The sequence below is a fragment of the Nycticebus coucang genome, chromosome 6 (genome assembly GCF_027406575.1).
Source record: "Nycticebus coucang isolate mNycCou1 chromosome 6, mNycCou1.pri, whole genome shotgun sequence".
In the NCBI taxonomy this organism is placed as follows: Eukaryota; Metazoa; Chordata; class Mammalia; order Primates; family Lorisidae; genus Nycticebus; species Nycticebus coucang.
In genome coordinates this window covers 42,128,124-42,155,157 of record NC_069785.1, presented here as the reverse complement: position 1 = coordinate 42,155,157, position 27,034 = coordinate 42,128,124, and the positions used below count along the sequence as shown (strand labels likewise).

The following is a 27,034-nucleotide window of genomic DNA, read 5'->3' as shown; positions in this document are numbered from 1 at the left end:
CCCTCTACAAAATTATGGTATTGGATAAGACATTCTTTTGTTGTTGTTGTTGTTGTTGTTTTGAGACAGTTTCACTCTGTTGTTTAGGCTAGAGTACTATGGCATCAGCCTAGCTGACAGCAACATCAAACTCCTGGGCTCAAGCCTCCCTAGTACCTGGGACTATAGGCACCCACCACCATGCTGGGCTAATTTTTCTATTGTTAGTAGAGACAAGGTCTAACTCTTGCTCAGGCTTGTATTGAACTCCTGAGCTCAAGGCATCTTCCCCGCCTCAGCCTCCCAGAATGGTAGGATTACAGGTGTGAGCCACCCCACCTGGCCAGATGAGACATTCCTAGAGGACTCCCTTTAGCTTAAATGTGCCATGGCAATTTAAGCTCGCCAGAGCCTTCCTGGGGTAGCCTTTTCTTCCTCTGAGCTCCTTCCTCCTTACTGACTTGGAATTGTGCCCTGGCCATCCAGGGAGGCTGTAGCATAACTGGTCCCCAAGTTCCCTCCACTCTTGTGCCTTCTTGCACAATCCCATATGGAGGCTTATATGAAGGTGAAAGAAAGAAAATGGAGGCTGGAGATGCTCCAGGGAGGAAGCAGAACCAGTCCTCCTGGTTTTAACTCTGCCCTGCTGCAGCCTTCAGGAGGCCAGGTCACCATCCAGGCAGGCAGGCAGGCAGCAGGAGGCCGTGAGCAGGTGACTTGTTGCTATTTGCCCTGAGGTGAGTGGGCTGGCCCCACTGCACTGGGTTCAGAGACCAGAACAATGCAACAGCTGACCTGAGCTTTCTGGACTTGCTTCCCTGAGCAGCCAGAGGACCCCTTCCCAGGTCCCCAACAGCCTGAGTGTGTATGAAAAACACAGCTTTGCTTCTACGCTCTTAGCTAGAGGCCTAGGGGGCTGAGTGCACAGAGGCTGCCAGCAAACCGGAGCACAAGCAGATTGTTGCCTAGGCTGAGAGATGCTCGGATTTGCTTACTGAGGCAGCTGTAAGGGGAACTTTGGGGGAACAGGTTGTCACAGAGAACTCACAGGTGTACAAAAAAGGTCATCATTGTCCCTCTGTGAATGCTTCGATCTCTGCACTGCCTGATGTGTCATAATGAAGTATTATAGAAAATGCTGGCCAGCATAGGTGTTCCTTTGCTGGGGCCGAGAAGTCCTCTCATGTCGTTAGGAGGAAACCCATTTTTTCACACTAGTTAGCTCCTGGGTTTGCCTTGTTTTTCTTAGCTGAATAGAATTTGGAATTGCTTTTTCTGAATTTATAGAACAGATAACCCTTTGGAAGGAAAAGTAAAAATCTCTAAGACCAAGATTTGCCTTATGGTTACAAGGCAATTCCAAGTCACTTGCCAGAGTGGCCAAGCAGCCCACTGTGGTCCCCAATCTGGCCCCTGCACATACATCACCTCCAAGTTTGTTGATTTGATGGGGCTCATTAGAACACAATTCCTCAGGCTGCGCCTGTGGCTCAGTGAGTAGGACGCTGGCCCCATATACCGAGGGTGGCCAGGCTGCAACAAAAAAATAGCTGGGCGTTGTGGTGGGCACCTGTAGTTCCAGCTGCTTGGGAGGCTGAGGCAAGAGAATGGCCTAAGCCCGAGAGCTGGAGGTTGCTGTGAGCTGTGGGCAACTACCGTGGGCAATAAAAAAAAAACACACAATTCCTCAAGGAATCAGGGCCACCATGTAATAAAAGATTCCTGACCCGAAGAAGAATGGGTCCAGGGTCACACCCAGCCTTTTGATTCCTTCATTAGTATGTAGCCATGTCAAGTCCTCAAGACCTCACTCTAGATCCTGGAAGGAGAAGAAACTGTCAATAGTCTTAAGTAATTCCTTAGAGAACCTCACTGGGCAAACAATTTGCTACTTGGGGAAAAAAGATCTGGTATTGAGTTTCTTCCCAGCTTTTCTTCCCATGGCTCTATCAGCTTTGGAGAGTGTTAGTTTTCTCTTCAGGGGAGGGTTCTTTCACCATGGAGGAGCTGCCTCCTCCATGAAGCCCTTCCCGATTCCCCTAAACAAGGTGTGTTCTCTCTCTCCTGACACTTTGTCCCTCCCACACTAACAATCATCACAGTGATAACAGTTATCTTTTGCTGAACACTTATGTGCAGCTAAGAGAATTCACATGTTGTCTTATTCAATCCACATCTCATAGGTACGTTAACTATCTCTGTCCAACAGGAGAGGAAATTGCAACCTAACGATATGAAGTAACTTACCTGAGTCATCAGGAAAAGGCAGCAGTGGGCCTGAGGCTCACCCTGCTGACTCAGCACTGTTAACCAGCCGCCATCCTCTCTCTTCCCGCATCTCCCTGAACACACCTCTCTGCCTGTAACTGAAGACCGGAGCTGCTTCTTCCTTTGTTTTCATTCTTGACTAATCTTTTTTTAACCCATGTTTATAAAGTCCTATGTTAAGAGCCATCAGCCTGAATTGGTTTAAATTTACAAATTACATGGACTGGTTGGGTCATGGCTGACAACTTCAGTGATGAGTCTGGGACCCAGAGTGGCCAAAAGAATGTCACTACCTAGCTGCTGATAGGGGCTCTGTGGCTGGCTCAGCTTGTTTCTGGTGGGGGTGGCCCCAGGCTCAGCTTTCCTTCACACCCCTCTATTGCTGGGCTGAAGTTTCCCTGGAGCAAGAGCTCCGTCCTGTTTATTTATCTTATCAATCACTACTTTCCCCTACCCCTGTTCTGTCCTCCAGGGGTTTGTACTTAGTCCTCAGGCAATCAGCTGTGGCGAGCTCTGAAGGCTTGAGCCAGACAAGGTATGCCTGCACATCACACCTCACACTTTTCACTTTAGCCTATTGGGGCTCTGGGGCTGAGCTGTGATGAAAGTGCAAAACAGAAGTGGGTAGCTTCCCAGAGCAGTCAGACTGCTCACCTGGGCAGCAGGGCTAGCCTTGGGGTCATGGAGTTGAGAGCTCTTTCTGCCTCAGGAGCTCCTATTTTCTTTCTATTTTTTTTTTTTGCAATTTTTGGACCAGACGGGGGTTGAACCTGCCACCTCCAGCCTATGGGGTCGGTGCCCTACTCCTTTGAGCCACAGGCACCACCCGAAGCTCCTATTTTCTGGGCTCTACCCCAACCTCTTGGCTAGCCCACTTCTACCAAGTAGGCTCACAGAAATGAGTTCTCTTCTTGAAGTTCCCTAGGGACAGGCTGCAAAATGCCTGCCTGTGAAATTTGCTGGCATCCTTCCTACTGCTCAAGTCTTGGGAAATGCTCCTGAATCCTCCCTGCTCATGGCACGGGGGCATCCCATGGAAGGGTTCTCTGCTTCAGGAGAGAATGCAGAAACAGCACCCCGTGAGTCCTTCCTGCCTCTGCACCCAGAGCACAGTGTACCGTGGGGTGTCTCAGTCTCTTCCCTCCCCAGGCCTATCCAGCTCCTGGTACCAAGGGGTGCTCTCACAGAGGCAGGCAGGGGAGAAGAAGCCACCCTTCCAGAGTCCTCTGAGCCCTCTTCAAACCTCAGGCAGCCTTCCCTCTCCTGCCCACTCTGCTGGCCTCTACTCTGCTCCCTGCTGCCCTGCTGTTTCCCTGGTGCTCAAGTAGCCTCTGCCACTCTGTCCCCAGCTGGGCACCAGCCCCTGCTCAGCTCTGCATATGTACATGGAGGACTCCCAGGCTTAGAGTCACTTTCGAGATGAAGCAGGACGTATTCCCATAGCTGGTCATTTTCCTCATCCAGGTGTGATAATTAATTTGAGAGAAACTTATGGGCGCCTCCTGACTCTGATCTCATGTATTCCCCCAGGACAGGAGACATTCTTTGTCATCCTTAGTTGTACACAGAGTGGGATATTTGCCTTGGCCAGACCTCCACCCTCACACTCCCTGCACCTGATATATCCGGAGAGCTCATGAAGAGTCAGTCTTAACTGGGGCCTCCCACTTGCTGCCACTCTCAGGCATCGAGCCTGCACCCAAACTGGGTGCTCCCAGAAGGGCTTTCTTTTGGTGCCAACCCTCTCCTGGCCAGGCACCTTTGTCACTAGGGTTTCCAGGTGTCACTCCTGAGCCTGGCACCAGGCCACTGCCAGGGAAGCCTCCCTGCAGAGGGGACTCCTTACGTGACCCAAAAGTCTCACTCCCAGCTAAATGTGCTCCCATGCGCTGAGTCTCAGGCCCACCAGCCCTGGGGGACATGCAGCCCTGAGCTCACCCTCTACTCTTGGATCCTGGTTCCCACCAGAATCAGCTTAAGGAAGCACTCAAAGCAGCAATGCAGAAACCTCTGACCTCTGACCTCAGTTTCTCCCAGGAGAAGAGCAACTGGGAGACCATAGTGTATTAGCCTTACTTCTCAGTGGGGCCCAGCACCTATAAACCTGAGTTCACTGGGCTGCATGTCCTATAGCTGACCAGGTCATTCCACCCTGTGGCAGAAGTGGGCAGCGCAGGCCTGTGAGCAGACCCCTGAGCTGGCCTGCTGCTGAGTTTTAGAGTCAGAATCTGTGCCAGGTCAGACTTAGCAAAAGGGTGTGACTTGGAGCGTGGGACCCAGCAATGCTCCATAAATATGTGTAGAATGAATATGTGAGGGGAATGTCCCAGAGGCGGTAAGGTGAGAGGGGCCTTGTGTATGGGTGTCATGGTGGCCTTGGCTTGGCTCAGCAGGAGCAGGAAGTAAATGCAGAAACAGCAGAAACAAGCATCTTTCCCTCTAGCCAGGGAGCTGGAAGTCAGCTTAGAACGGACTGTTTCAAAATCAACCTGGAAAAGGGGTGGCAGGTGGGGCAGGATGTGGGGTCCTTAGCCCAGGAGCTCACAGCTGTGATGGAAAGTGGAGTTGGCCTCCCTGCCCCAGGTGAGGGGCAGCCTCAGCACCCTCGGCACCCCTGCCTCCAGGCTGGGAAGCCAGAGCCTGCAGTGACAGTGGGAACCTTACCTTGGCCGCTCCTCCTGGGCAGCTGGGCCTCACCCTCTTCCACTACAGGCTGGTGCTTGTCTCTAGCCCAGGAAGCGGCGCACCCTTCAGGCAAAAAAGAAAAAAATGGAAAAGAAAATAAAACCTCAGTGCCTTTCCCACCCAGCCTCTTCTCCAGAAGGTTCCTGGTTGGTGCTGTCCTGCCTCTGTGGGCCCATAGCCTCCTCCCCCCAGCAGCTTACTCACCGGTGTGCCGAGGCTGCCAGCTGTGTGGGGGAGGCAGGACCACCGCCCCTCTGCCCAGCACACATGGGGGCATGCCCGATGGGCCAGGGGCTAGAGTGGGTGCTGAGTCCTGATTATGAGGAAGCTATACTTTGACCAGCCCCCTTCTCATTGAACGTGCCCCTGTGAATTCAGCAGAGGACACACATGGATGCTGACTGGCCCTGGTAAAATGCCAGGATTCTGGGGAAGAAGCTGTTTCCTTGGTGCCCAGGCCTACCAGGAAGAGGGGGTGGCTGAGGGCTGTCCAGGCCCTGGCAGGTATCTTCCACCCTTTGCCAGCCCTTGGGACCACTCTTGACCTTGGCATCTCACCATGTCCCTGTCCTGTGGATCCAGAGAGGGCCCAGGCCTGCCCAGGCTGACAGCTGCTCCTCATCCTGCTCAGGCCATGTACCTGGCATCCTCTCCCCAGCACCCATCTCAGGGTCTGGCCCAGCCAGCATCAATTAGGACCAACTGCTGTAAGTCCCCACCCAGCTCTCTGCTGGACCCAGCTGGGGGACAGCCCACACCGGCTTACACGCTCTCACACTCACACTCACACTCAAACACGTGGGTCCACGCCCAGCACAGAGCCACCTACCTGTCCAGGCCAGTCTAACCCAATCCAGCCTCTCTCTCCAAATGCTGCTCCGACCAGAGAAGCCACTCCTTTACAGACTCATCCCCTGGGAGGTGAGTTCAAAGCCAGCCGGAGGACGCTTGGGCAGCCTGATCACCATATCTGCTGTGGCACTCTGCTGGCTGCCATGGCCCCCCAGGCACTGCTGGCCCCTACAGTGCCTTCCATGTCCTTAGGGGGTGACGGCGGACTCACTGCAAGTCCCATCTTCCTGGAGCCAAAGGTAGGGTGGGGAGAGCTAGAAGGGGCGGTCCTCAGGTGCAGCTCCAAGTTCCAGCTCCCAAAATAATCAAATGCAAAGGGGAAGAAGAAAAGCTCTGGGCGGGCGGTGACTCAGTGCCAGTGGGCCGGCTTAGTCACCTGGATGGCAGCTGGCGGCTCCTGGCATCGCAGGACCGAGCAGCGCCCTTCCCCTGCCGTGGTCCGAGAGCGCGTGGCCGCCGAGCCCGGCGCCCTGCTGCCCGGCGGGCGGCGGCCGCTCCGCCCGCCCGCCCGCGCGGCGATCAGGGCCCGGCAGCCCCGGCCGCGGCGCGCCCCTCCTCCACCGCGCGCCCCGGCTCACTTTGCGATTTCTCCTTTAAATCCTCAAGCAGCGACCTGCTCGTTTGGGGCGCCGAGCTGCTCCAACGTTGCTTGGCAATTTTGATATCGTCGGGGGTTGCCATGGGGAGGAGGGTGATGTCACTGACACAAAAAACCCACTGAATTTACAAATCAGCTGGGGCTGGAGCTATTTATAAAAACACGTTTTCCTCTGCCTTTCTTTGCTGAGGCGCGGGAGAAGGGCTGCCTGTCAGGCTCGGGGTGATCCTTTCTGCAGTCCGCCCTACCCTTGTCCCCAGAGGTCAGACCTCCCTCTGGGGCCAGGTCACCCCCAGAGGATTCAGACCCTGGGGGCACTGGCCACAGCGAGCTGAGCACAGCCCCCCACCCCCTTTCGTGGTCTCAGCTGGTTTTGCTGTGAAGGGCAGATAGTGGCACACGAGGGCGCTAGGCAGGATGGGTGCTGGTTTCTTGGGTTGGCAGGGACCAGAAGTCACTCAGCCGGGTTCCTTCATTTCTCACCCCTAGTCAGAAACAGAGGCATTTGCCAGTGAGGTGGCTTGAGTGGTGTGCCCATTTGCCAGCTGCCAAGGGCGTCAGCTGGAGCCCAACCCTCCACACTGCCTGCCCAGTCTCTGGCCTCTACCTCTTTTTTACTGGCTCCTTTTCTTCTCCCAGTATCTGTGGGTCTCGGGCACCCCAGGGTTGGCCTCCTGCTCATGTCTCCTCATGCACGTGGACCATTTGTGTTGAAACACCTCTTCTCTGTGGCTTTGACCATCAACCCAGCACCAGCTCACTCCAGAACCCACTCTGTGCCTGCCACACTGCAGGTGCCACCTGAGGGCCAGCTCCCACATCCAACATGGCACTAGGCTCTATAGAACTATTTCTTAAATCTTTCATTGTGAAGCTATGTGATCTGGGTCATCAGTAGAGTGATCTTTGGCATGTTTTTAACCAACAGAACCTCAATTTCATCTGTAAAATGGAGATGACTTCACCTGCCTCACAAGGTGGTGGGAATTAAACGAGCAAAGCTCTTGGCACAGGGACCGGCACTGCGAGCTCAGTAAACATTAATTTTCTTCTTTGCTGCTATGACTATATTATTTGTTGCTTATTTTTATCTACCCACCAACTGGTGGTAGGTCCATCCTTCCAAAATCATGGCCCGGTTACCTCCTGTGCAAAACTCTGGAGCTGTATACATAGACATTTGATTGAACTGCATGGTGTTGGATATCATGGTATTAAATACAAAAACTTCAATTAGCAGTCAATATGAAATATTTTCCTTTTTTTTTTTTTTTTTGACAAGGTCTGACTCTGTTACCTGGACTAGAGTGCAGTGGTGTTAGCCTAGCTCACAGCAACCTCAAACTTCTGAGATTAAGCCATTCTCCTGCTTCAGTTTCCCGAGTAGCTGGGATTACAGGTGTGTACCACTATTCTCAGCTAATTTTTTCTAATTTTTGTGGCGACAAGGTCTCACTTGTGCTTAGGATATCTCAAACTCCTAGTCTCAAGCAATCCTTCCTGTGCAACCCGCCAGAGTGTTCAGATTACAGGCAGGAGACATAGTGCCCAGCCTAATATTTTTCCTTTCACTAGGTTATCAGTTCCTTTTGAAAAGAGACTCTGTATTTCTCTTCTTTTTTGTATCTCAACATAATTTTAATAGTTATAAATAATCCACTTCTACTCTATCTCACTAATGATCCAGGAAATGCAAACTAAAAGGGATATATCACCCCCCCCCCATCATATGGAGGGAAAAACATGGCAGGTGAGAGAGTGAATAGGTACAATGTACTTGTCTTGATCAAAATTTCAAATGTGTATACACTTGATCCAGCATACGTATTTCTAGGAATCCATGTTAAGAAATAGTTGCACATGAACCCAAAGATATTTGTGCAAGAATATTCATTGTAACTGTTTCACTGTTTGTAACTGCAAAAAATTGCAAGCCACCAAAATGTCCATCTATAGGGGACTGATTAATACAGGATGGTATGTTTCTATGCAATGAAATACCTGCAGCCTTAAAAAGAATAAGGATAACAATTATAGTTGAGAGAAAAGACCAAATTGCTGAATAGTGTGATGGCATAATCTCATATTTGTTAAAAAATAACAGAAATTCATATATCTTTGCATTCAACAACAAATGTTACTGTGGTTATCTGTGGGCGTGAAAATGATGAGAAGGGTCTTTTTCTTGGCTAAAAAAGTATAAAAATACTTTTTGCATTGTTTGACATTTTTAGTGAACATGTACTGTTTTTGCATTTTAAAAATACAAAATTAAAAATAAGATGTATGCTTTAAAAACTTATGTAGAAACCCCAGAGCTGTGGCGAGTACTTAAAACTTGTATATTTGAATATTTCCTCCCACAAATTCCATTTTAAGACAATGTGGGGACAAGGAAAATATTTTTTCTTCCTCATGTCTTCCTAATTTCCAGAAATGTTATGTCTTAGTGGGAAGAGCAACATGAAGATGTGAAGGAGCTAAGCCAGTAGATAGACTTACTTATGTTAAATTTGAAACACTAATTTATTCAGGTAATGATTACAATGATTCTCTTTCAGAAAGATAACCTGTCTAAGTTTATGCCAGTTTAGGAGAAGCAGCCAGATATTCCTGATGAAACCATCAACAGTATTCTCAGTCAAGAAAAACTTGTGTTTTCTAGGTTTTTTGCTACAGTGTCTAGCTGATAGAGGTAACAGTAATTTCATGAAGAGACAGAGAACAAAGCGAACCCCCATCTCTGCATTAGTTAGATTGTCTAACTACCAGCTTGGGGAATCAAGTCCAGGACAGATGCTCCTCTGAGCGTCAGGAGTGACCCACCAGTCTCCACAGATCCTCACACCAGGACAAAGGTGCTCCTACCATGCACCCACCTGTGTCCTTGCAGGGAAAGAGTGTGATTGGCTGGCTCAGGTCATGTGTTTCTCTCTCATTCTGGCAGAGGGGAGGGTGTCCAGGAGAAAGGGCTTCTGTTATTATAGGATGTAGGGAGGAAAATCAGGATGCTGTTACTGAAGGAAAGGGTGGATGCTGAGGCCAACAAAGCAGCCAATGGTCACCACAGCGTCTTTACTACTTTTTTAAATCCCTTTCAATTCCTGAGTGTGGAAACCAGCAATTGATTCCTTGATTCTTCTTGTCTTCATGGACTTCTGAAACTGGTGGCTTGTGCAAAGTGAGACCAGTTCTTCTACTCTATCATGATGCATGACTTCCTGATTTGTGAGACTGTCTGCAAACTTAGATCCACTTATTATTTTATGGGTTTAGAAAATGGGGATGGGGGCGGCGCCTGTGGCTCAGTGAGTAGGGCACCGGCCCCATATGCCGAGGTTGGCGGGTTCAAGCCCAGCCCCGGCCAAACTGCAACAAAAAATAGCCGGGCGTTGTGGCGGGCGCCTGTAGTCCCAGCTGCTTGGGAGGCTGAGGCAAGAGAATCGCGTGAGCCCAAGAGTTGGAGGTTGCTGTGAGCCGTGTGACGCCACGGCACTCTACCTGAGGGCGGTACAGTGAGACTCTGTCTCTACAAAAAAAAAAAAAAGAAAATGGGGATAGGAGGAAGTCATAGGAGGAAGCTCTGCAAAGACTTGGCTGCCTGCAGGCTGGCAGGTGCCTGTAGTCCTGGGCCAGCGGTGTGCCACAAGCCCTCCATAGCCCAGTGGAGTCACCCTTCTGCTAACCCCAGTAGATTGTGAGCTCTCCAGAGCAGGAAACCCAGCATGGTGGTTGGCACAGAGCAGATGCTTGTGTAAACTCCTTGATTGAATTTATGAACATCTAAAGAGGTTCTATGCTGTAACCACCCTTAACTTAGAAAACATGATTCACAGAGCTGAGAGGAACTCTAGGATCATCAGCCCCACCTTCCTTCTGTAGGTGAGAAAACTGCAGACCCCCCGTTCCCCCATTAATTTTCCTCAGCAAACCCACAGAGGAAATTCAAGACAGTCAGGACTAGAGCTCAGCTTTCCCTCCTCAAAGGCCTGGGTTTTCCTTTAGCTGCCAATGGCAGGCCCATTCTAGCAGCAAGCCCTGAATGTTGTCTAGCTGTAATTTGGTCAAGGGCACTGTACAGCCTTTACCACCGACATTTCTGCCTTTGAATCTTGACTCCCAGGGATTTGCAGCAGTGTGAATCAGCTGAGCCAGTGTCTTTACAATTTCTCTCTTTTTTTTTTTGTCTTTACAATTTCTTAATAAAGGCTCTTAATTTGCTGTTTTTGTTAATGGACATACATAGTACTTGTAGCCTCAAAGGTAGTTTGCCTTACCTGCATCATTTTGGTGAGCTGGGCTCAGCTGGAAGGATTGCTGACATCAACATTCTCCCACTGTGTGTTTTTTAAGACATAATTTGGGGACGGGTTTGGAAAGGCCATGTAATAAGGAAGTCCTAACATTTTCATAAACCAATGATTTCCAAGTCCTAAGAAATAAAAACTTTAAAAAGCTAACTCTAGGGTTCCAGTGTATGAGAAAAATTCTCTAATTTTACTACCAAAGTTTTCTAAATTTTTAGATTTTGCCCCATACTCCCCATCCAGTTTTTGCTGCACGAACAGAGGTTTGCTGACACAGCCTTTTCTGATGGCTGCTTGGCCTGTCTCCACCTGCCTACACTAGTCAACGCCTCTTGCCACGGGGCCAGGAGAGAGGAACAGATTCTGCCCACCTCACCTCTTACTATCCCAGGCCAGGGCAGGCTCTGGAAAGGGAGGATTTAGATTAATGAGCAGGTGTTGCCACTAGAGGCCCGTGTGTTCCTCACTCCAGAGCTGACCTTACCTTGGAGGTGCTGTCGGCCTTGGTCTTCCAGAAGAGATAAGCCAGAAGCAGGGGCCCTACCTTCAGATTTTCCAAACCTTGGCAAATAGAGACACCTCTAGGGCACCTGCTCCCCGCCCAGGTGCTGGCAGCAAAGGAGGGATGAGCAGGTCAAGTTTTGGGGTCCTCAGTGGAAAGAAAGCTTAGGGCTCTGTCAGATAGGGATGCTCCAGGTCCCTTGTGTGCCTCTGTTACACCTCTACTCCCCCACCTCTCCCGTGGGGAAGGTGTGTAACTGGTGGGATTCTCTCCACACGCTCCATGGCACAAGAGTGCCTGTGAAGCTGTAGATTAGGGAGTTTCTGCAAGAACTTTTCCCAGCAATGTTGTGGAAGAGGAATACAAGGAGTTACTCTTGCTTCTGAGAAGCCGAACTTGCTGGCAGGGCCGCTCCCCTCTGGCCTTGATCACAAGGCCTAGCCTTGGCCCTCTGCCTACAAAGAGGGAAAGACGTGCCTTCTGATGCCCAGCCTGGGCTGCAGAACCTACTTGGGTACCAAGGGTAGGGTAGGGGACCTTAGTGCTATCTGAGGGAACACAGTAAAAAGTCCTTGAGAAGCTGGTTAACATGCCCCTGCCCCTGGGACAGAACAGAGTGCGGGGGGCACTCAGAGGGGAAGGCCACGGGGGGCATGGGTAGTGAGACAGACTCAGAGGGGACGGCCACGGGGGGCATGGGTAGTGAGGAGACAGACTCAGAGGAGATGGCCATGGGGGCATGGGTAGTGAGACAGACTCAGAGGGGAGGGCCACGGGGGGCATGGTTAGTGAGACAGATTCAGAGGAGATGGCCACAGGGGGCATGGGTAGTGAGAAGACAGACTCAGAGGGTCGGCCACGGGGGGCATGGGTAGTGAGACCGACTCAGAGGGGAGGGCCACGGGGGGCATGGGTAGTGAGGAGACAGACTCAGATGGGAGGGGCACGGGGGCATGGGTAGTGAGACAGACTCAGAGGGGAGGGCCATGGGGGGCTTCGGTAGTGAGGAGACTGACTCAGAGGGGAGGGCCACGGGGGGCATGGGTAGTGAGACAGACTCAGAGGGGAGGGCCACGGGGGGCATGGGTAGTGAGACAGACTCAGAGGGGAAGGCCACGGGGGGCATCGATAGTGAGACAGACTCAGAGGGGAGGGCCCCGGGGGCATGGGTAGTGAGACAGACTCAGAGGGGAGGGCCACGGGGGGCATGGGTAGTGAGACAGACTCAGAGGGGAGGGCCACGGGGGGCATGGGTAGTGAGACAGACTCAGAGGGGAGGGCCCCGGGGGCATGGGTAGTGAGACAGACTCAGAGGGGAGGGCCCCGGGGGCATGGGTAGTGAGAAGACAGACTCAGAGGGGAGGGCCACGGGGGGCATGGGTAGTGAGGAGACAGACTCAGAGGAGATGGCCATGGGGGCATGGGTAGTGAGACAGACTCAGAGGGGAGGGCCACGGGGGGCATGGGTAGTGGGGAGACAGACTCAGAGGGGAGGGCCCCGGGGGCATGGGTAGTGAGAAGACAGACTCAGAGGGGAGGGCCCCGGGGGCATGGGTAGTGAGAAGACAGACTCAGAGGGGAGGGCCCCGGGGGCATGGGTAGTGAGACAGACTCAGAGGGGAGGGCCCCGGGGGGCATGGGTAGTGAGACAGACTCAGAGGGGAGGGCCACGGGGGGCATGGGTAGTGAGACAGACTCAGAGGGGAAGGCCCCGGGGGCATGGGTAGTGAGACTGACTCAGAGGGGAGGGCCCCGGGGGGCATGGGTAGTGAGACAGACTCAGAGGGGAGGGCCACGGGGGGCATGGGTAGTGAGACAGACTCAGAGGGGAGGGCCCTGGGGGGCATGGGTAGTGAGACAGACTCAGAGGGGAGGGCCCTGGGGGGCATGGGTAGTGAGACAGACTCAGAGGGGAGGGCCCTGGGGGGCATGGGTAGTGAGACAGACTCAGAGGGGAGGGCCACGGGGGGCATGGGTAGTGAGACAGACTCAGAGGGGAGGGCCACGGGGGGCATGGGTAGTGAGCCAGACTCAAAGGGGAGGGCCACGGGGGGCATCGATAGTGAGACAGACTCAGAGGGGAGGGCCACGGGGGGCATGGGTAGTGAGACAGACTCAGAGGGGAGGGCCACGGGGGGCATGGGTAGTGAGACAGACTCAGAGGGGAAGGCCCCGGGGGCATGGGTAGTGAGACTGACTCAGAGGGGAGGGCCCCGGGGGGCATGGGTAGTGAGACAGACTCAGAGGGGAGGGCCACGGGGGGCATGGGTAGTGAGACAGACTCAGAGGGGAGGGCCCTGGGGGGCATGGGTAGTGAGACAGACTCAGAGGGGAGGGCCCTGGGGGGCATGGGTAGTGAGACAGACTCAGAGGGGAGGGCCCTGGGGGGCATGGGTAGTGAGACAGACTCAGAGGGGAGGGCCACGGGGGGCATGGGTAGTGAGACAGACTCAGAGGGGAGGGCCACGGGGGGCATGGGTAGTGAGACAGACTCAGAGGGGAGGGCCACGGGGGGCATCGATAGTGAGACAGACTCAGAGGGGAGGGCCACGGGGGGCATGGGTAGTGAGACAGACTCAGAGGGGAGGGCCACGGGGGGCATGGGTAGTGAGACAGACTCAGAGGGGAGGGCCCTGGGGGGCATGGGTAGTGAGACAGACTCAGAGGGGAGGGCCACGGGGGGCATGGGTAGTGAGACAGACTCAGAGGGGAGGGCCACGGGGGGCATGGGTAGTGAGAAGACAGACTCAGAGGAGACAGCCACACGGGGGACCATTTTTGTCCACTTTCTGGTCACAATGCTAGAGGAGACAGGAGAGAGGGGAGCAGGGGCCATAATCTCATTAGAATTAGTAGTGACCTTGGCCAGGCTTCTGCTGCCGACCTCCAGTTTTCTCTGAGGAGAAAGGATTTTGAAGTAAGTAAACAGGGAATCGAATTTTTTTCCAGCACCAGGTGTGTACAATTACGAATATTCTTGGTTTCACCAGATGGAGGTGGCAGCAGAAGCGCCCCTTTCAGTGAAGTATCTCACTCGTGTCAGACGTAGCATGACAAGTCTCTTTCCATCTATTATTTCATTGACTTCTCAAAACGCAGCGAGGTAGGTATTATTATCCCAAATTGCACAGGTAAGGAGTCTAAGGCTCAGTGTGTTTCAAATAACTTGTCCCAAATCAGCTAAGAAGAGGCAAAGGCAGGAGTTGGAGGCAAAGCCCTGGCTTTCACTGCAACACCCTGTAGCTGAATCAGGAATTTACCAAAGGAGAGCTACTCAGTCCAGGTCTGGCCAGCACCTGCTGTGACAGGGGCTGTGAGTGCCGCTGGAAGGGGTGTGCCTGAAGCCTGAAGAGGGGTCAGTGGCTGGCAGCAAGCCCAGGAGGCTTGTCCTATTCCTATGGATGAGCCTCCTGGGAGCAGGCCCTACAGGAGGGAAAAGTGGGGGAGGGAGCAATACCAAAAACTGGCTGGGATTTCACCAGGGATAGAATGAAAAAGAAAAGCCTTTTGTCAGTGAAAGGGGCACTGCTCCAAATCTAGCCAGACAGACAACTTGGAAGAGAGGCTGGTCCAAGGGGGACTCAACTCTGGGTCAATGGCCAAGTGAGGAGCTGCTCAGGAGCAGAGTTGCAAACTACTGAGTCTCAAGTACTGACGCCCAGTGTGTCCCCTTCCGAGCAGAGGATGTGCAGGGTCTTCACTGACCCAGCCCCAGCCCACTAGGAGCAGAGCCTTCCTGACACACGTCAGCTTTGGTGACCAGTGAGAGCTAGTGGTAAACCTGGCGCGTGGGTGATGCAAAGCAACAAAAGACAGCTGTAGAGGGTGGCCAGCGTCTCTAGAACGACTCCAGCCAAAACTGATTTTCTTGAGAACACCCTACCCTTGCCATACACTAACTCTCCTCACAATATTGTTAACTAATCCATCCTACAAATCTCCATTGAGTACCTGCAGGTAAAATGCTCTATGTTAGGGGCTGGGGATGACCCAGTGAACAGGACAAGCCCCTGTCCTCATGAAATTTATCTCTGGGTAGGAATATTGTCTTTCCTTTTTTCTTCCCAACGCTACTTATGCAGGAGACGCTCTTGGGTGCCTTTCTAAAGCATCTCACCTCCATTCTCACTTGCTGAAAGAAACTCAATTTATTGGAATGTACATTCCTTTCCTACCTCAGCCCCAGCCCCAGGGGTGAATCTTAATTAGTTTAAACCAATTGTGGTAAAACCCTTCCCTTTGCCAGAGATTGGCTTAGTCCCCAGATATGTGACAATCTGGCCAAGAGCCATGAGAGGTAGTCGGCTGGGAGGGTTTTTGGAAAAGTTTTCTTATGCTGCTCCAAGTTGCTGAGCCTGGAACTGTGGTAGCCAATGGGGGCTCACATGCTGAGGGTGGGAGAATAGACAGGTGGGAACATTTGGACCCTGCATCAACTGCTGCGCTCCAGGCTTGCTGTTATGTGAGATAACAGATTTTTTTCCCCTTAAGATATTTTGGGTTGTTTTCCCAATTTTTTGCAGCTGAAAACTATGCATCTAATATAAGGCAGCACCAACACTTACCATGCCATGGTGGCTTCTGGGGCATCCCCAGCCATACTGGCCCTTACTTCCTCTGAAGGTTCCAACACATACAGGGGGTGCCACATTTTAAGAGATTTTGTTGGAAGTAAAATAGATCATTCTCTAAAAGTGTATGAATTGCAGATAAAATGGATGTGCCTATGTCCAAGTACACTTTCACTTCAAAAAGTAATACACAGATAACGTCGCCTTAAATGTGTGCATATTTTTGGCGCCTTGTGTGGTATTTGCTCCACTCCTTTAGCTCTTCCTCATGGCTTTCCTAGAGATGTCTGGTTTTCACTGATTTATTTCTCTCTTACATTCTCTTGGCTTGTAAGCTGTTTTATCCTGTTTCTCTAAACTACAAGCTCCCTGAAGGAAGTGAGTGTGCCTTACGTTTCTTTATACGCTTCATGGTGCCAGTTGTCAATGTGGAGCTCACAGTAGAGTTAATAAATATTTTTGGCTATCTTTGTTGCTGCATTCCAAGATATTTGCTGCCTTGGAGGGGAAAATGAACACGTTTCAACAAGTATAACAGGAGTCAACGGGTTTGGGCTGGAGGCCTGAGTAAGAATGTCAGGCATCTCATTCAATAGTGGCTTAAATTCAACAACGGTTCACACCAATCCTGCCGACTCCTTCCTACATGACTTGCCCTGGGCTGGAAGCTGGGGAGGCAGAGACCGACCTGCTGCTTGCTAAAACCAAGGAACTTTCATGCTTACCAACCATCTTGGGTTAATTCTTAGAAGAACCCTATGTGGGTAGGAGCTGTCTGTACTAGTTTATAGATGGGAAAGCAAAGCAGATTGCCCTAACCTTATCAAGTAGCTGGTAAGGAGCAGAGCTAGCATTTGAGTCCAGGTTTTCCAGTTTCTTAATTGAGTTTACAGGGCTTCCTACATTTCTCCTGTCTTTTTTCCTACTATCAAGTGATCACCTTTAATTCATTGGCTCGGAAAAGGGCTGTAGTAGAACATAAAATAGAAATACAGTCGAGTGTCCCTTAATGACAGGGGTATGTTCTGAGAACCGCTTTGTTAGGTGACTTTGTCATTGTGGGAACATCACAGAGGGCATTTACACAAACCCGATAGTGTAGCCTGCTACACACCTAGGCTGTAGAGTGTGGCCTGTTGCTCCTGTACAGCACATTACTGTGCTGAATGCTGCAGGCAGTTTCAACACAATAGTATTTCTATATCTAAACATAAAAGGGTACAGTACAATTACGGTATTATAAACTCATGTGATCACCAACCTATACGCAGTCTGTTGCTAACATTATGTGGCACATGACTATTATTCCAAAAGCCTAAGCTCTGGCAGGAAAGGAGTCTTGGGAGGAGACTAAATGTCTTGACCTTAAATGGGGTTAGTAAGCTGTGCTCCCTAAGCCAAAAAGTCAACTCCCCTGGCGGTGGGAAGAAGAGAAAGGAGTAAGATGCATCTGTAGGTGGTTAGTGGGCACCACCTGCTTGGTCCACCAGAGCAAGTGGGGCTGGAGGCAGCCTTCTAAAGATGCTTGTGCTCTGAACGTGGCTGAGAGGTAGCACAGCTGGGAGCCAGAGATGCTTTAGACAGAAAAGTGGGGACCAGATGAACTCCTGATATCTTGGTATCTGGCTGATCTTGAGACTGTCTTCTTTTAGTACAAACATTTGGTTCCCAGAAGCTTACTCCCAATAGAAACAACTACTTTCTCCTTTATCTTTAGATTATAGAACCCATTTCTTTCATCTTTGTTATATCACAGACTTAGCTATACTGTTTTCATGAATGAAGTCGAAAGGCTCCAGTCAACCAGCTGGACACCACTCTATTTAAGAGGTTTCCAGAGAACCTCAGACCACAAAACAATGTTAAAACTAAATCAGTTCAAAGATTTACAAATACACATATGTGCCAAAAGCTTTAGTTCTCAATACCCTGTAAAGTAGGTACTTGGGTTATCATTATTTTATAGAGAATGACACTGGCTCAGAGCGGCTAAGTAACTTGTTCAATGCTACATAGCAAGGATTCAAGTCCAGGCATTTGGATTTAAAAACAGAATTTCTAACCACTGTGTTAGTGTTTGATCTGGCACCATTGGGAGGAAGCCATCTCAATACTGAGGGGGTTCTAAGCAAGCCCTAGGTCTGTAAAGTTGACCCCCTCTATGTGAGCGCTATATGCAAGACCTAACTAGGGTATAAAAAGACAGAGAACTTGGCCTTAAAAGAGAGCTCATCTGAGGTGGAGAAGTAAGGCGTATACATACGCAAGTCCAAGGCAACTAATAACAATGCAGCAGAGGAATGTCTGGTAGGAGCTCTGTGGCTGCCCCAGGGGCCTACACCATGGAACCCCAACCACGGCTCCATTGCTAGGATACTAAACAAACCTATCTGGATGAGTCTTGAGCAATGGCTTTCTTATCTGTTCAGTGACAGAGTACACTTGATCTGGGAGGTCTATCACAGCAATGCTAGTTAACTCTACGTAGCTCCTATTTCTACCAGCCTGATCCCCTTGACTAACTGGGACTCCTCGACCATTGCACCACACATTCACTCAAACCTTAGCTGTTGTTTCCTTGAATGAGCCAACATCATTAAAGCTTCATGTGTCATTGCCTTTAATTTTGTTATCACTTTATTCTAGTGTTACCAGATTTTTCAACTTTAAAATGTAAAAGCAAACAAATGAATGTCAATCTTTCTGTCCACGGATTTTAACTGGTATTTATGTTTATGAAATGCTATCCTTGCTTTGTTAATTTTAGGACTGAAGCAATTAAATAAATGCATCATATGACCAGGCCAGTCAAATGAAACTATTTTGAAACTGCAGCATGCACTGATTCACATAACTGTTTCAAATGAATGTGAGACGGAATTAAACACTCATAGGAAATAAAGAAGGTACACATTTTGGTGGAATATACCTATGAAAATGGCATTTAATTTAAAAAGGAGTAAATAGGACAATGTAAGGTCAGCAGTCAATTATAACACGTTAAAGAAACACACATAAAGTGGGATCTGGAAATGAAAGTGAGATTACAATTCCAGCTACACCTAGAGCTTAGGATAGATCTTTATTCCCTTCACCAAGGCTCCAATATAATAGTTTCTGAATCTGTGGCCACTCTTTTCCAGTATTTGAATTCACTACTTATTATTGAGAACTGTGCTAATTTCTGGGTGTATATAAAATGATACCTAGGCATGTAGCCCCTTGCTCACAAGGGATTTAAGAACTAGCAGTTTGATTGGGCAGTCACTGTTTCCTATGGAAAAGCTGAAATGCACTTAGAGGACTACGCTGCTCCAAAGCTGAAAGCTTGCCCCAAGCCGCTAAGGCAGTGGTTTTCAATCTGTCTAATGCTGCAGCCCTTTTATACAGTTCCTGTGGGTCACAACCCACAGCTTTGAGAACTGCTAAGGGGCAAGGTAAGTGGAGCAGTAAGTGTGGATGGTGGGGAACGTATATGTTGATAGAATTTAGCCTAAGTTCATCAGTGTTCCTTTTTAAAACATACATCAGATTGTAGAAATTAAAGTTTTTATGTATATTTATAAAATGTATTTTGCTTTGGAAAAAGTTGGATTTTATGCAATTCATTCCCTTGCTCACAGACATGGGAAGTTACATAGTAGGAAGATAGTAATTTTAGAAAGCATCTCTCTAATAGAACATTACAAAATGTAATGACTTTTCAGCATACTAAAAATAAGTTTAGATATATCTTCAATGAATTCTTTTTATTCATTTTAATTCCAAATCAGTTTGCCTTTATATTTGAATAAACCTTCCCAAATTTCCCAGTTTCTTAAAGAGCTAACACTTATAAGGCTTTTTATTTTTTTTTTGTAGAGACAGAGTCTCACTTTATGGCCCTCGGTAGAGTGCCGTGGCGTCACACGGCTCACAGCAACCTCCAGCTCTTGGGCTTCAGCAATTCTCTTGCCTCAGCCTCCGGAGCAGCTGGGACTACAGGCGCCCGCCACAACACCCGGCTATTTTTTTGTTGCAGTTTGGCCGGGGCTGGGTTTGAACCCGCCCCCCTCGGCATATGGGGCCGGCGCCCTACTCACTGAGCCACAGGCGCCGCCCAGCTTTTTATTTTTTATAACATAGAAGAGGGGAGAAAAAAGACAAAAACATGGCCTATAATTTCATAGCCTAGATGATCCCAGTAAACATTTTTTAAAAAGTAGCAATGTGTACATGGTCAGAAAACTCAAAATGTTCATAAATACACAAATATAAAAGTAAAATCCTTCATTCTTTCCTCTCCCCACTCCTGTACAGTCTCCCTACAGGCTATCACTTCCCACCCTCTTCTAGCTTTTTAAATACTCTGAGGCTGGGTGCCTATAGCTCAGTTGTTAAGGTACTGGCCACATGAGCGAGGGCTGGTAGTTTGAACTCCGCTGGGCCTGCTAAAACAAGCAAAAATAGCCAGGCATTGTGGTGGGTAATTGTAGTCCCAGCTATTAGGGAGGCTGAGGCAAGAGAATTGCTTAAGCCCAAGAGTTTGAGGTTGCTGTGAGCTATGATGCTACTGTACTCTACTGAGGGTGCCAAAATGACACTCTGTCTCAAAAAAAAAAAAAAAAAAAAAAAAAAAAAAAAAAATTTTTTTTTTAAACCCATGCTGAAAAGGTCTGCCTAACTCAGGTTCTGCCAACTGTAAGAAGGAGGCCCACGAAAAACTGGAAGGGCTTTCCCTGCTCAGGGTGAGGGACCCTGCAGCCTACAGCGATGCGTCTGTTGGTACCTCTGCATGCTTACTTTTCCAGGGGCTGTCACATGGATTATCTTTCTAGGGATTAATGAGCCTTAGAAGCAGTGAGGACAAATGTAACAAAGAGTGCTTTCTCTTTAAGCATGTGTCAGTGTTTTTCTGAGATAAATTCTAGAAAAATTTATAAGCTAAAGGGAATAAGTTTATTAATAATAAATATTGCTCAATTAACTTATAATGTACCAATTTCCACCCCAACTTATACTAGTGCCTATATCCCAACCATCCTCACAAATACAATTTTTAATCATTTACTTCTGGTTTATTTTGCATTTAATTTAATTAGGAATGAAGTTGAACATCTCGTGTATATTGGCCATTAAAATGTTTCAGTGGATTGTTCATGTCTTTTACCTATTTCTATTGGTTTTGCTTTTTTTTTCATTTTTAAGAGTTCTTTGTACTTTAGGTAAAATAGTTTTATTCATTCAGGCACTATTCTAGGTACTAGGGTAAAAACAGAAAACCAACCTGAACAAGAATGAGACCCTGTCTCTACTAAAAATAGGAAAATAATCCCGTGTGGTGGCACATGCCTGTGGTCCCACCTACTGGGGAGGCTGAGGTAGGAGGATCGCTTGAATCCAGGAGTTTGAGGTTGCTGTGACCTAGGCACTGTAGCCTGGGGTAAAACTGTGAGACTCTGCCAAACCAAATATCCAGAAAACAAAGAAAATCCTTGCTTTTAAGGAGCTTAAATTCTAGTGTGAGATACAGGAAAAATATATGTACAGACGCAAACATAAGAGGGGTGACAGGTGCTATGGAAAAAAAAAAAAAACAGAAGAGAGTAAAAGGAGATGGAAACCAATAGTAGTGCGTATAGGATGCTATTTTGTACAGAATGGTCAAGGAAAGCATCTCTGATAGAGATTAGACGAGACACTCACCTGAGGGGAAGTAAGGAAGTAATCCAAATGAAGATCAGAGAAAGAATATTCCAGGCAGGGCTCGGTGCCTGTGGCTCAAGTGGCTAAGGCGCAAGCTACATACACCTGAGCTGGTGGGTTTGAATCCAGCCTGGGCCCGCCAAACAACAATGACAGCTGCAACCAAAAAATAGCCGGGCATTGTGGAGGGTGCCTGTGGTCCCAGCTACTTGGGAGGCTGAGGCAAGAGAATTGCTTAAGCCCAGGAGTTGGAGGTTGCTGTGAGCTGTGATGCCACAGCACTCTACCCAGGGCAACAGCTTGAGGCTCTGTCTCAAAAAAAAAAAAAAAATTCCAGGCAGAAGAAATAAGCAAAAAGGCTCCAAAGACGGAAACAAGTTGGCACCTCTGAGGAGCAGCAAGAAGGTAGACAGACTAGCGTGGAGTGAGCAAGGAAACAGGAGTCAGGGAAAAGGACAGAGGAGAGGAGGGGGTAGATTGGGTAGGATCTTGTAGGCCATGATAAAGTCTTTAGATATTGGGCTGAGATGGGAAGCCACTGAAGGGTACTGATTTGGCTGGTGGCAGTGGGAGAAGGTATCAATCAGGAGACCTCGAGATAATGCACTAGAAAGATGATGCAAATATTCATTGCAAGTAACTTTTCCTAGTTTGAGTTTATGGTACTTGTATGTTTTTGGAGGAAGGTTTAAGTGGCTATGTTGTACTTAACTTCCTATCCACTATACTAATAGCAATCTTATTTGTGAAGATTACAAATCAACTAGTACTTTCATTAAAATTTTTAGTCTATCCAAAATTGTTTTGTGGATAAGCAGTGAAATAGGTTAAGACCACTGCATAAGGCTGTACAATTTATTTGCTGCAGAATACCAGGCTGAAGGGTAAGTAGGGACAGAAATTCAATAAAACTATGTGCATTGGGAGGTAGTGAATCCTAAAGGAGCGAGCCTCTGTATAACGTGCACAGAGGTGCTATGTGGGCGGCACCTGTAGCTCAGTGGGTAGGGCAACGGCCACGCACAGTGAGGCTGGCGGGTTCAAACCCAACCAGGCCTGCTAAAACAATGACAACTGCAACAAAAATCCAACCAGGAGTTGTGGCGGGCACCGGTAATCCCAGCTACTTGGGAGGCAGAGGCAGGAGAATCGCTTAAGCCCAAGAGTTTGAGGTTGCTGAGCTGTGACGGCATGGCACTCTACCCAGGGTGACAGGTTGAGACTCTGTCTCAAAAAACAAACAAACAAACAAAAAAAAACGGTGCTATATAAGCTAGTGGTGACACTGGACATAAAGCTCACACTCTAATCCATTGTTTCAACAACAGATATTGAATAATCCACTTTTCTTCATACTGATTTAAAATGCCACCTTTATCCTCACTAAATATTCATAGCTTCTTATATATTTGGTGGGACGATGGACCCCCTTAAGGTTGAAGTTTGCTATGTTAAAAAAAAATTCTTTTTAAACACACATCCTCTCTACTGGGGAAGTCTTAATTTTAGAAGCCAGATTAGAAGCAAATTTGGCATGCTAGTAAGAATTTGTGTAGTTGCAAGAATTCTCCTTTCAGATACAACAAAAAAGCACTTCTTTGTTGTCTTTGCTCTTTGGCCTAAAGACGTCAACAACACAGTTATTTCAAAGAATCTTGTGCTAACCCTGGGAAAGGCTTTCTTATCTACCTTGAGATAATAGCTCAGTCAAAGGTCTGAAGTCCTACCGACATGAAAACCCTTTTACGTCCACATTCAGGTCTGACATGAGAGCACTCAGAATTGGTGGAAGGTTTCTTGTACAACTGTCATAGGAGGATGAAGGCCCTAACAATGGTGTAAGATCGGTGGATGTACAAATACTTTGTGAATGACGAGGCACTATATATTTCATGGTCTCATTTCAAACAAAAGTAAACATCATGTCTTTTCAGCTTTGTCCTTCCACAACTGGCCCAGGTCCATCATTACACTATTTCTGCCTTAGTGAACAAGAATAAGAAACATTTTAAGTTTTTGCCAAAAAAGAAAGCCTTTCTTCTTCTAAGAGAAACAAGCATAATATATAAGGGAGATGGAAAAGATCCCTCTTTATGGTTTTATGCTTAGGCCAAGAGAAAACCTAAGACATCTTAGGTCCTAATTGGTCAGGCACCCTTATCCTCCCCTCTAAAAGAAGGGCTAGGTTTGAAGGAGATGGGGAAGTGAAGAGGGGGTGGCAAAATGGTTCTCTAACAGAGTAGCTTCATCAGATACCTCTCCCCTTCCTCAGAAACAAAGCTTTATCCATGTAATAGCCTGTTGTCAAGGTTGATGAAGAATTTACTAGATAGTAGCTAAGCCTACATTAAGAAGGAATCTAAATTTACTGTTCAGCATCAGGCTAATGGCTTTATGTGTCAATGCAGTGGATTGAAACATGAAAGCAGACAGGGAGGGGACTCTATTATATAAAAGATACAGATGTATCATTTTATAACATCAGTAGGAGAAGCAAATGTGAAAATGTTTAGAGAGCTGTATTTTGGTTAAGAACAAATATTTCTACATTGATCATCTTTCAGATCCAAGTCATGTTTTCAGTGCTTCAACCATATCTACTTAAATATTTTTAGTTGAGATAAACTTCGGATTTTTTGCTTTCCAGCAATCTTAGAGCAGTATGCATGGAGGAACATTAGATTATTTATTTATTTGCTTATTTATTTATTTGATAAGCGTTTCATTTTGCCACCCTCGGTAGAGTACCATCGCATCATAGATCACAGCAACCTCAAACTTTTGGGCTCAAGCAATCTTCTTGCCTCAGCCCCCCAGTAGCTGGGACTACAGGCGCCCGCCACAATGCCCAGCTATTTTTTTAGAGACGGAGTCTCACTCTTGCTCAGGCTGGTCTCAAACTCCTGAGCTCAGGCAATCCACCCACCTCGGCCTCCCAGAGTGCTAGGATTACAGGTCTGAGTCACCGTGTCCAGCCTAACCTTGATATTTAGATATAAAATATATAGGGTGGTGCCTGTGGCTCAGGGAGTAGGGCACCAGTCCCATATACCAAGGGTGGCAGGTTCGAACCCGACCCTGGCCAAAACTGCAACAAAAAAATTTAATTAATTAAAAATATATAATTAGATAATTTTCACTCCCCCCCGCCCTTAACCAATTTTCTTTCCTATCCCCGAGGCCAAGTGTAATTCATGCTTCCCTTTGGGTGTCCTATAATACTTCATCTAGGCCTACTCTCTCTCAAATTAATTCATGCTTTAAAGTTTTATTTTTATTCTGACCTCCTGCTTCCTCAAATATTTCAAACAAAATTTTCTTTTACTTCCTTCACTGACCTTTGCCATCTCCAAGTCATTCTGCATGTGATAGAATGATTATTCCATTTCTGAAAGGTTTCTAAACCCTGTTCAAAACCTTTTCTTTTCCTTTTTAACAGTGTGTAATCAAGAGACCCAGTAGGAGCAGCACCACTAGATCATATAAATAGACCAAGGGCTTGGTGAATAGAAGTAAAAACATTAAATATAAGCCACATGTATGGCTCTACCATTTGAAATTTAAGAAAATTTGGTATATCATTTTATCTACTTTTCAATCTAGACCACTGTTAGAAGATCAGGAACACCTAAATAATGACTGACTATTCTGTCTTGTTATAATAATTCCAAGTCCAGGATCTACAAATTTCTTGGGTAAAATAGTTCCTCTCTGCAAAATTAACTCATTTATTATCTTAGTTTGCAAAAGTAGATGAAATTTAGAAGCACAAATTTAACAAATACTATTTTATTATTTACAAAATACACAGTGCTCATAAGAGTACATGTTACAAGTTACAAAAGGGGGAAAGTAGAGACAAATGGGTTAAATGACAACAAGGTACTCATTAGTATGGAGTCTATCTAAAATAAGACAGTTCTTTATTAAAATTAGATAAGGCCACAAGTAAGTACACTGCTGTGTAAAAAATACCAGTACTGAGAAATAGGCTCTACTGAAAAGCAGAAAAGCATTGGTAGTGTTCTAAATTAAATGATAGCATATACAGTTTCAGTGTCTCACTATACAAATGCAGGCATCTGGTGAGAGACTTGACTATCTTACTGAAAGAGCAAAGCCCCAGGACTAGTTAGCTTCCCTACCTTCCATAAGGCTTTGTTCAGATGACTTTGGAATGTGGTGTCAAAAACCCCATTCATTTCTGCTGCAAGTTCCCTCAGAACAAACACTGTGGACTCATCATTGGCATTCAGAATCCGCACAAAGAATTTATTCCACAGTTCACCATCTTTTACCCTAAAAATATATAAAACCGTTTCCATCAAGATTAGGCATATGAAAATTAGATCTTTTTATATTTAACTCAGTGGTACATTTATACCCCAGGATGATTTAAGGAGGCAATACCCAGAACTCTAGGGTTAGAGATCATTCAAATAGTCCTTTGAAAGTCAAGGGAAGAACTACAAAAAAAGGATGCCACAGTAGGAAAAGCCATAATATAATGTACATAAAAAGAAGAAATTCTTTCATCTCAACCTGTACATTTTCTCTGTATACTAAAACGTAGCTCTTTTCCAGCCCTTTCCTTCTACAGATAGAAGAAAAAGGAATTTTACCTCCTCCCTCTAACTTCCCTAAAGTCTAGGTCATTAAAGATTAGAACTCCCTCCTCTACCCCAATGGTTTATCTTCTTCACAATTCTCTGACAATCCTAAGCTTGACTGAAGTAACTACTGCTTAAATCTATGTTTATATCTTTGCTTATTTTTTTTTTTTTTTTTTTGTAGAGACAGAGTCTCACTGTACGGCCCTCGGGTAGAGTGCCGTGGCATCACACGGCTCACAGCAACCTCTAACTCTTGGGCTTACGTGATTCTCCTGCCTCAGCCTCCCGAGCAGCTGGGACTACAGGTGCCCGCCACAACGCCCGGCTATTTTTTGTTGCAGTTTGACCGGGGCCGGGTTTGAACCCGCCACCCTCAGCATATGGGGCCGGCGCCCTACTCACTGAGCCACAGGTGCCGCCCTGCTTATTTTCTTTTTATCAGAGAAACTTCTACTGTTGTCTAAGGCAGAGCTGTTAGGAAATCCCAGTTGACTCCACCTGTTTCTGCTTGTTAGCCAGACCTGCCTGGACCACAGCCAACTGAAGAAACCTAAATCTCTTCTATATGTAGTACATAAATCTCAAGTCTATTTTAAAAGAATGTGTAAAAGACAAGTAAGACCAGCCAATTTCTGAATTAAAGAAAAAAATTACAATTCAATTGTTCAGAGGGGGAAATGGAGGAAAGGCACTAAACCTTCAAAGAATAGGCTCGACACCTGTTGCTCAGTGGTTAGGAAGATGGCTACATACACTGAGGCAGGTGGGTTTGAACCTGGCCCAGGCCTGCTAAACAATGACAACTGCAACAAAAATACAGCCGGGCCTTGTGGCAGGCGCCTATAGTTCCAGCTACTTGGGAGGCTGAGGCAATAGAATGGCTTAAGCCCAAGAGTTTGAGGTTGCTATGAGCTGTGACACCATGGCACTCTACCAAGGGCGACATAGTGAGACTCTGTCTCAAAAAAAAAACA

The 27,034-nt window shown here is 47.6% G+C and overlaps 2 protein-coding genes and 1 long non-coding RNA gene across 8 annotated transcripts in view; 1 reads left to right on the top strand and 2 right to left on the bottom strand.

Annotated features, from left to right (window-relative positions):
* PAK6 (p21 (RAC1) activated kinase 6) overlaps positions 1–6,584 on the bottom strand; it is a 37,233-nt gene extending 30,649 nt beyond the window's left edge. For 2 of the 6 annotated variants that reach the window (XM_053594212.1, XM_053594214.1), the window contains exons 1-2: positions 5,762–6,584; positions 4,912–4,995 (exon numbers count right to left, since the gene is read on the bottom strand). Coding sequence is in view for 2 of the 6 variants with exons in the window: in XM_053594209.1 (XP_053450184.1) it covers positions 4,912–4,995; positions 5,491–5,554 (148 nt within the window). In the remaining 4 variants the exon portion in view is untranslated. Of the gene's footprint in view, positions 1–4,911; positions 4,996–5,490; positions 5,630–5,761 lie in introns of those variants that run through there. The other 4 variants (XM_053594209.1, XM_053594216.1, XM_053594210.1 and 1 more) reach the window with 3 other exon arrangements.
* On the top strand, positions 5,909–14,365 carry LOC128587821 (uncharacterized). The gene is made up of 3 exons (XR_008380653.1): positions 5,909–6,023; positions 7,665–7,781; positions 14,141–14,365. It is a non-coding gene; the product is annotated as an uncharacterized LOC128587821 (long non-coding RNA).
* Positions 14,366–25,220: 10,855 nt separating this feature from the next.
* Positions 25,221–27,034, bottom strand: part of BUB1B (BUB1 mitotic checkpoint serine/threonine kinase B) — a 61,636-nt gene continuing 59,822 nt past the window's right edge. Inside the window, exon 23 of the mRNA XM_053594208.1 lies at positions 25,221–25,746. Within this exon, the coding sequence (XP_053450183.1) occupies positions 25,551–25,746 (196 nt within the window). The 3' untranslated portion in view covers positions 25,221–25,550. The remainder of the gene's footprint in view (positions 25,747–27,034) is intronic.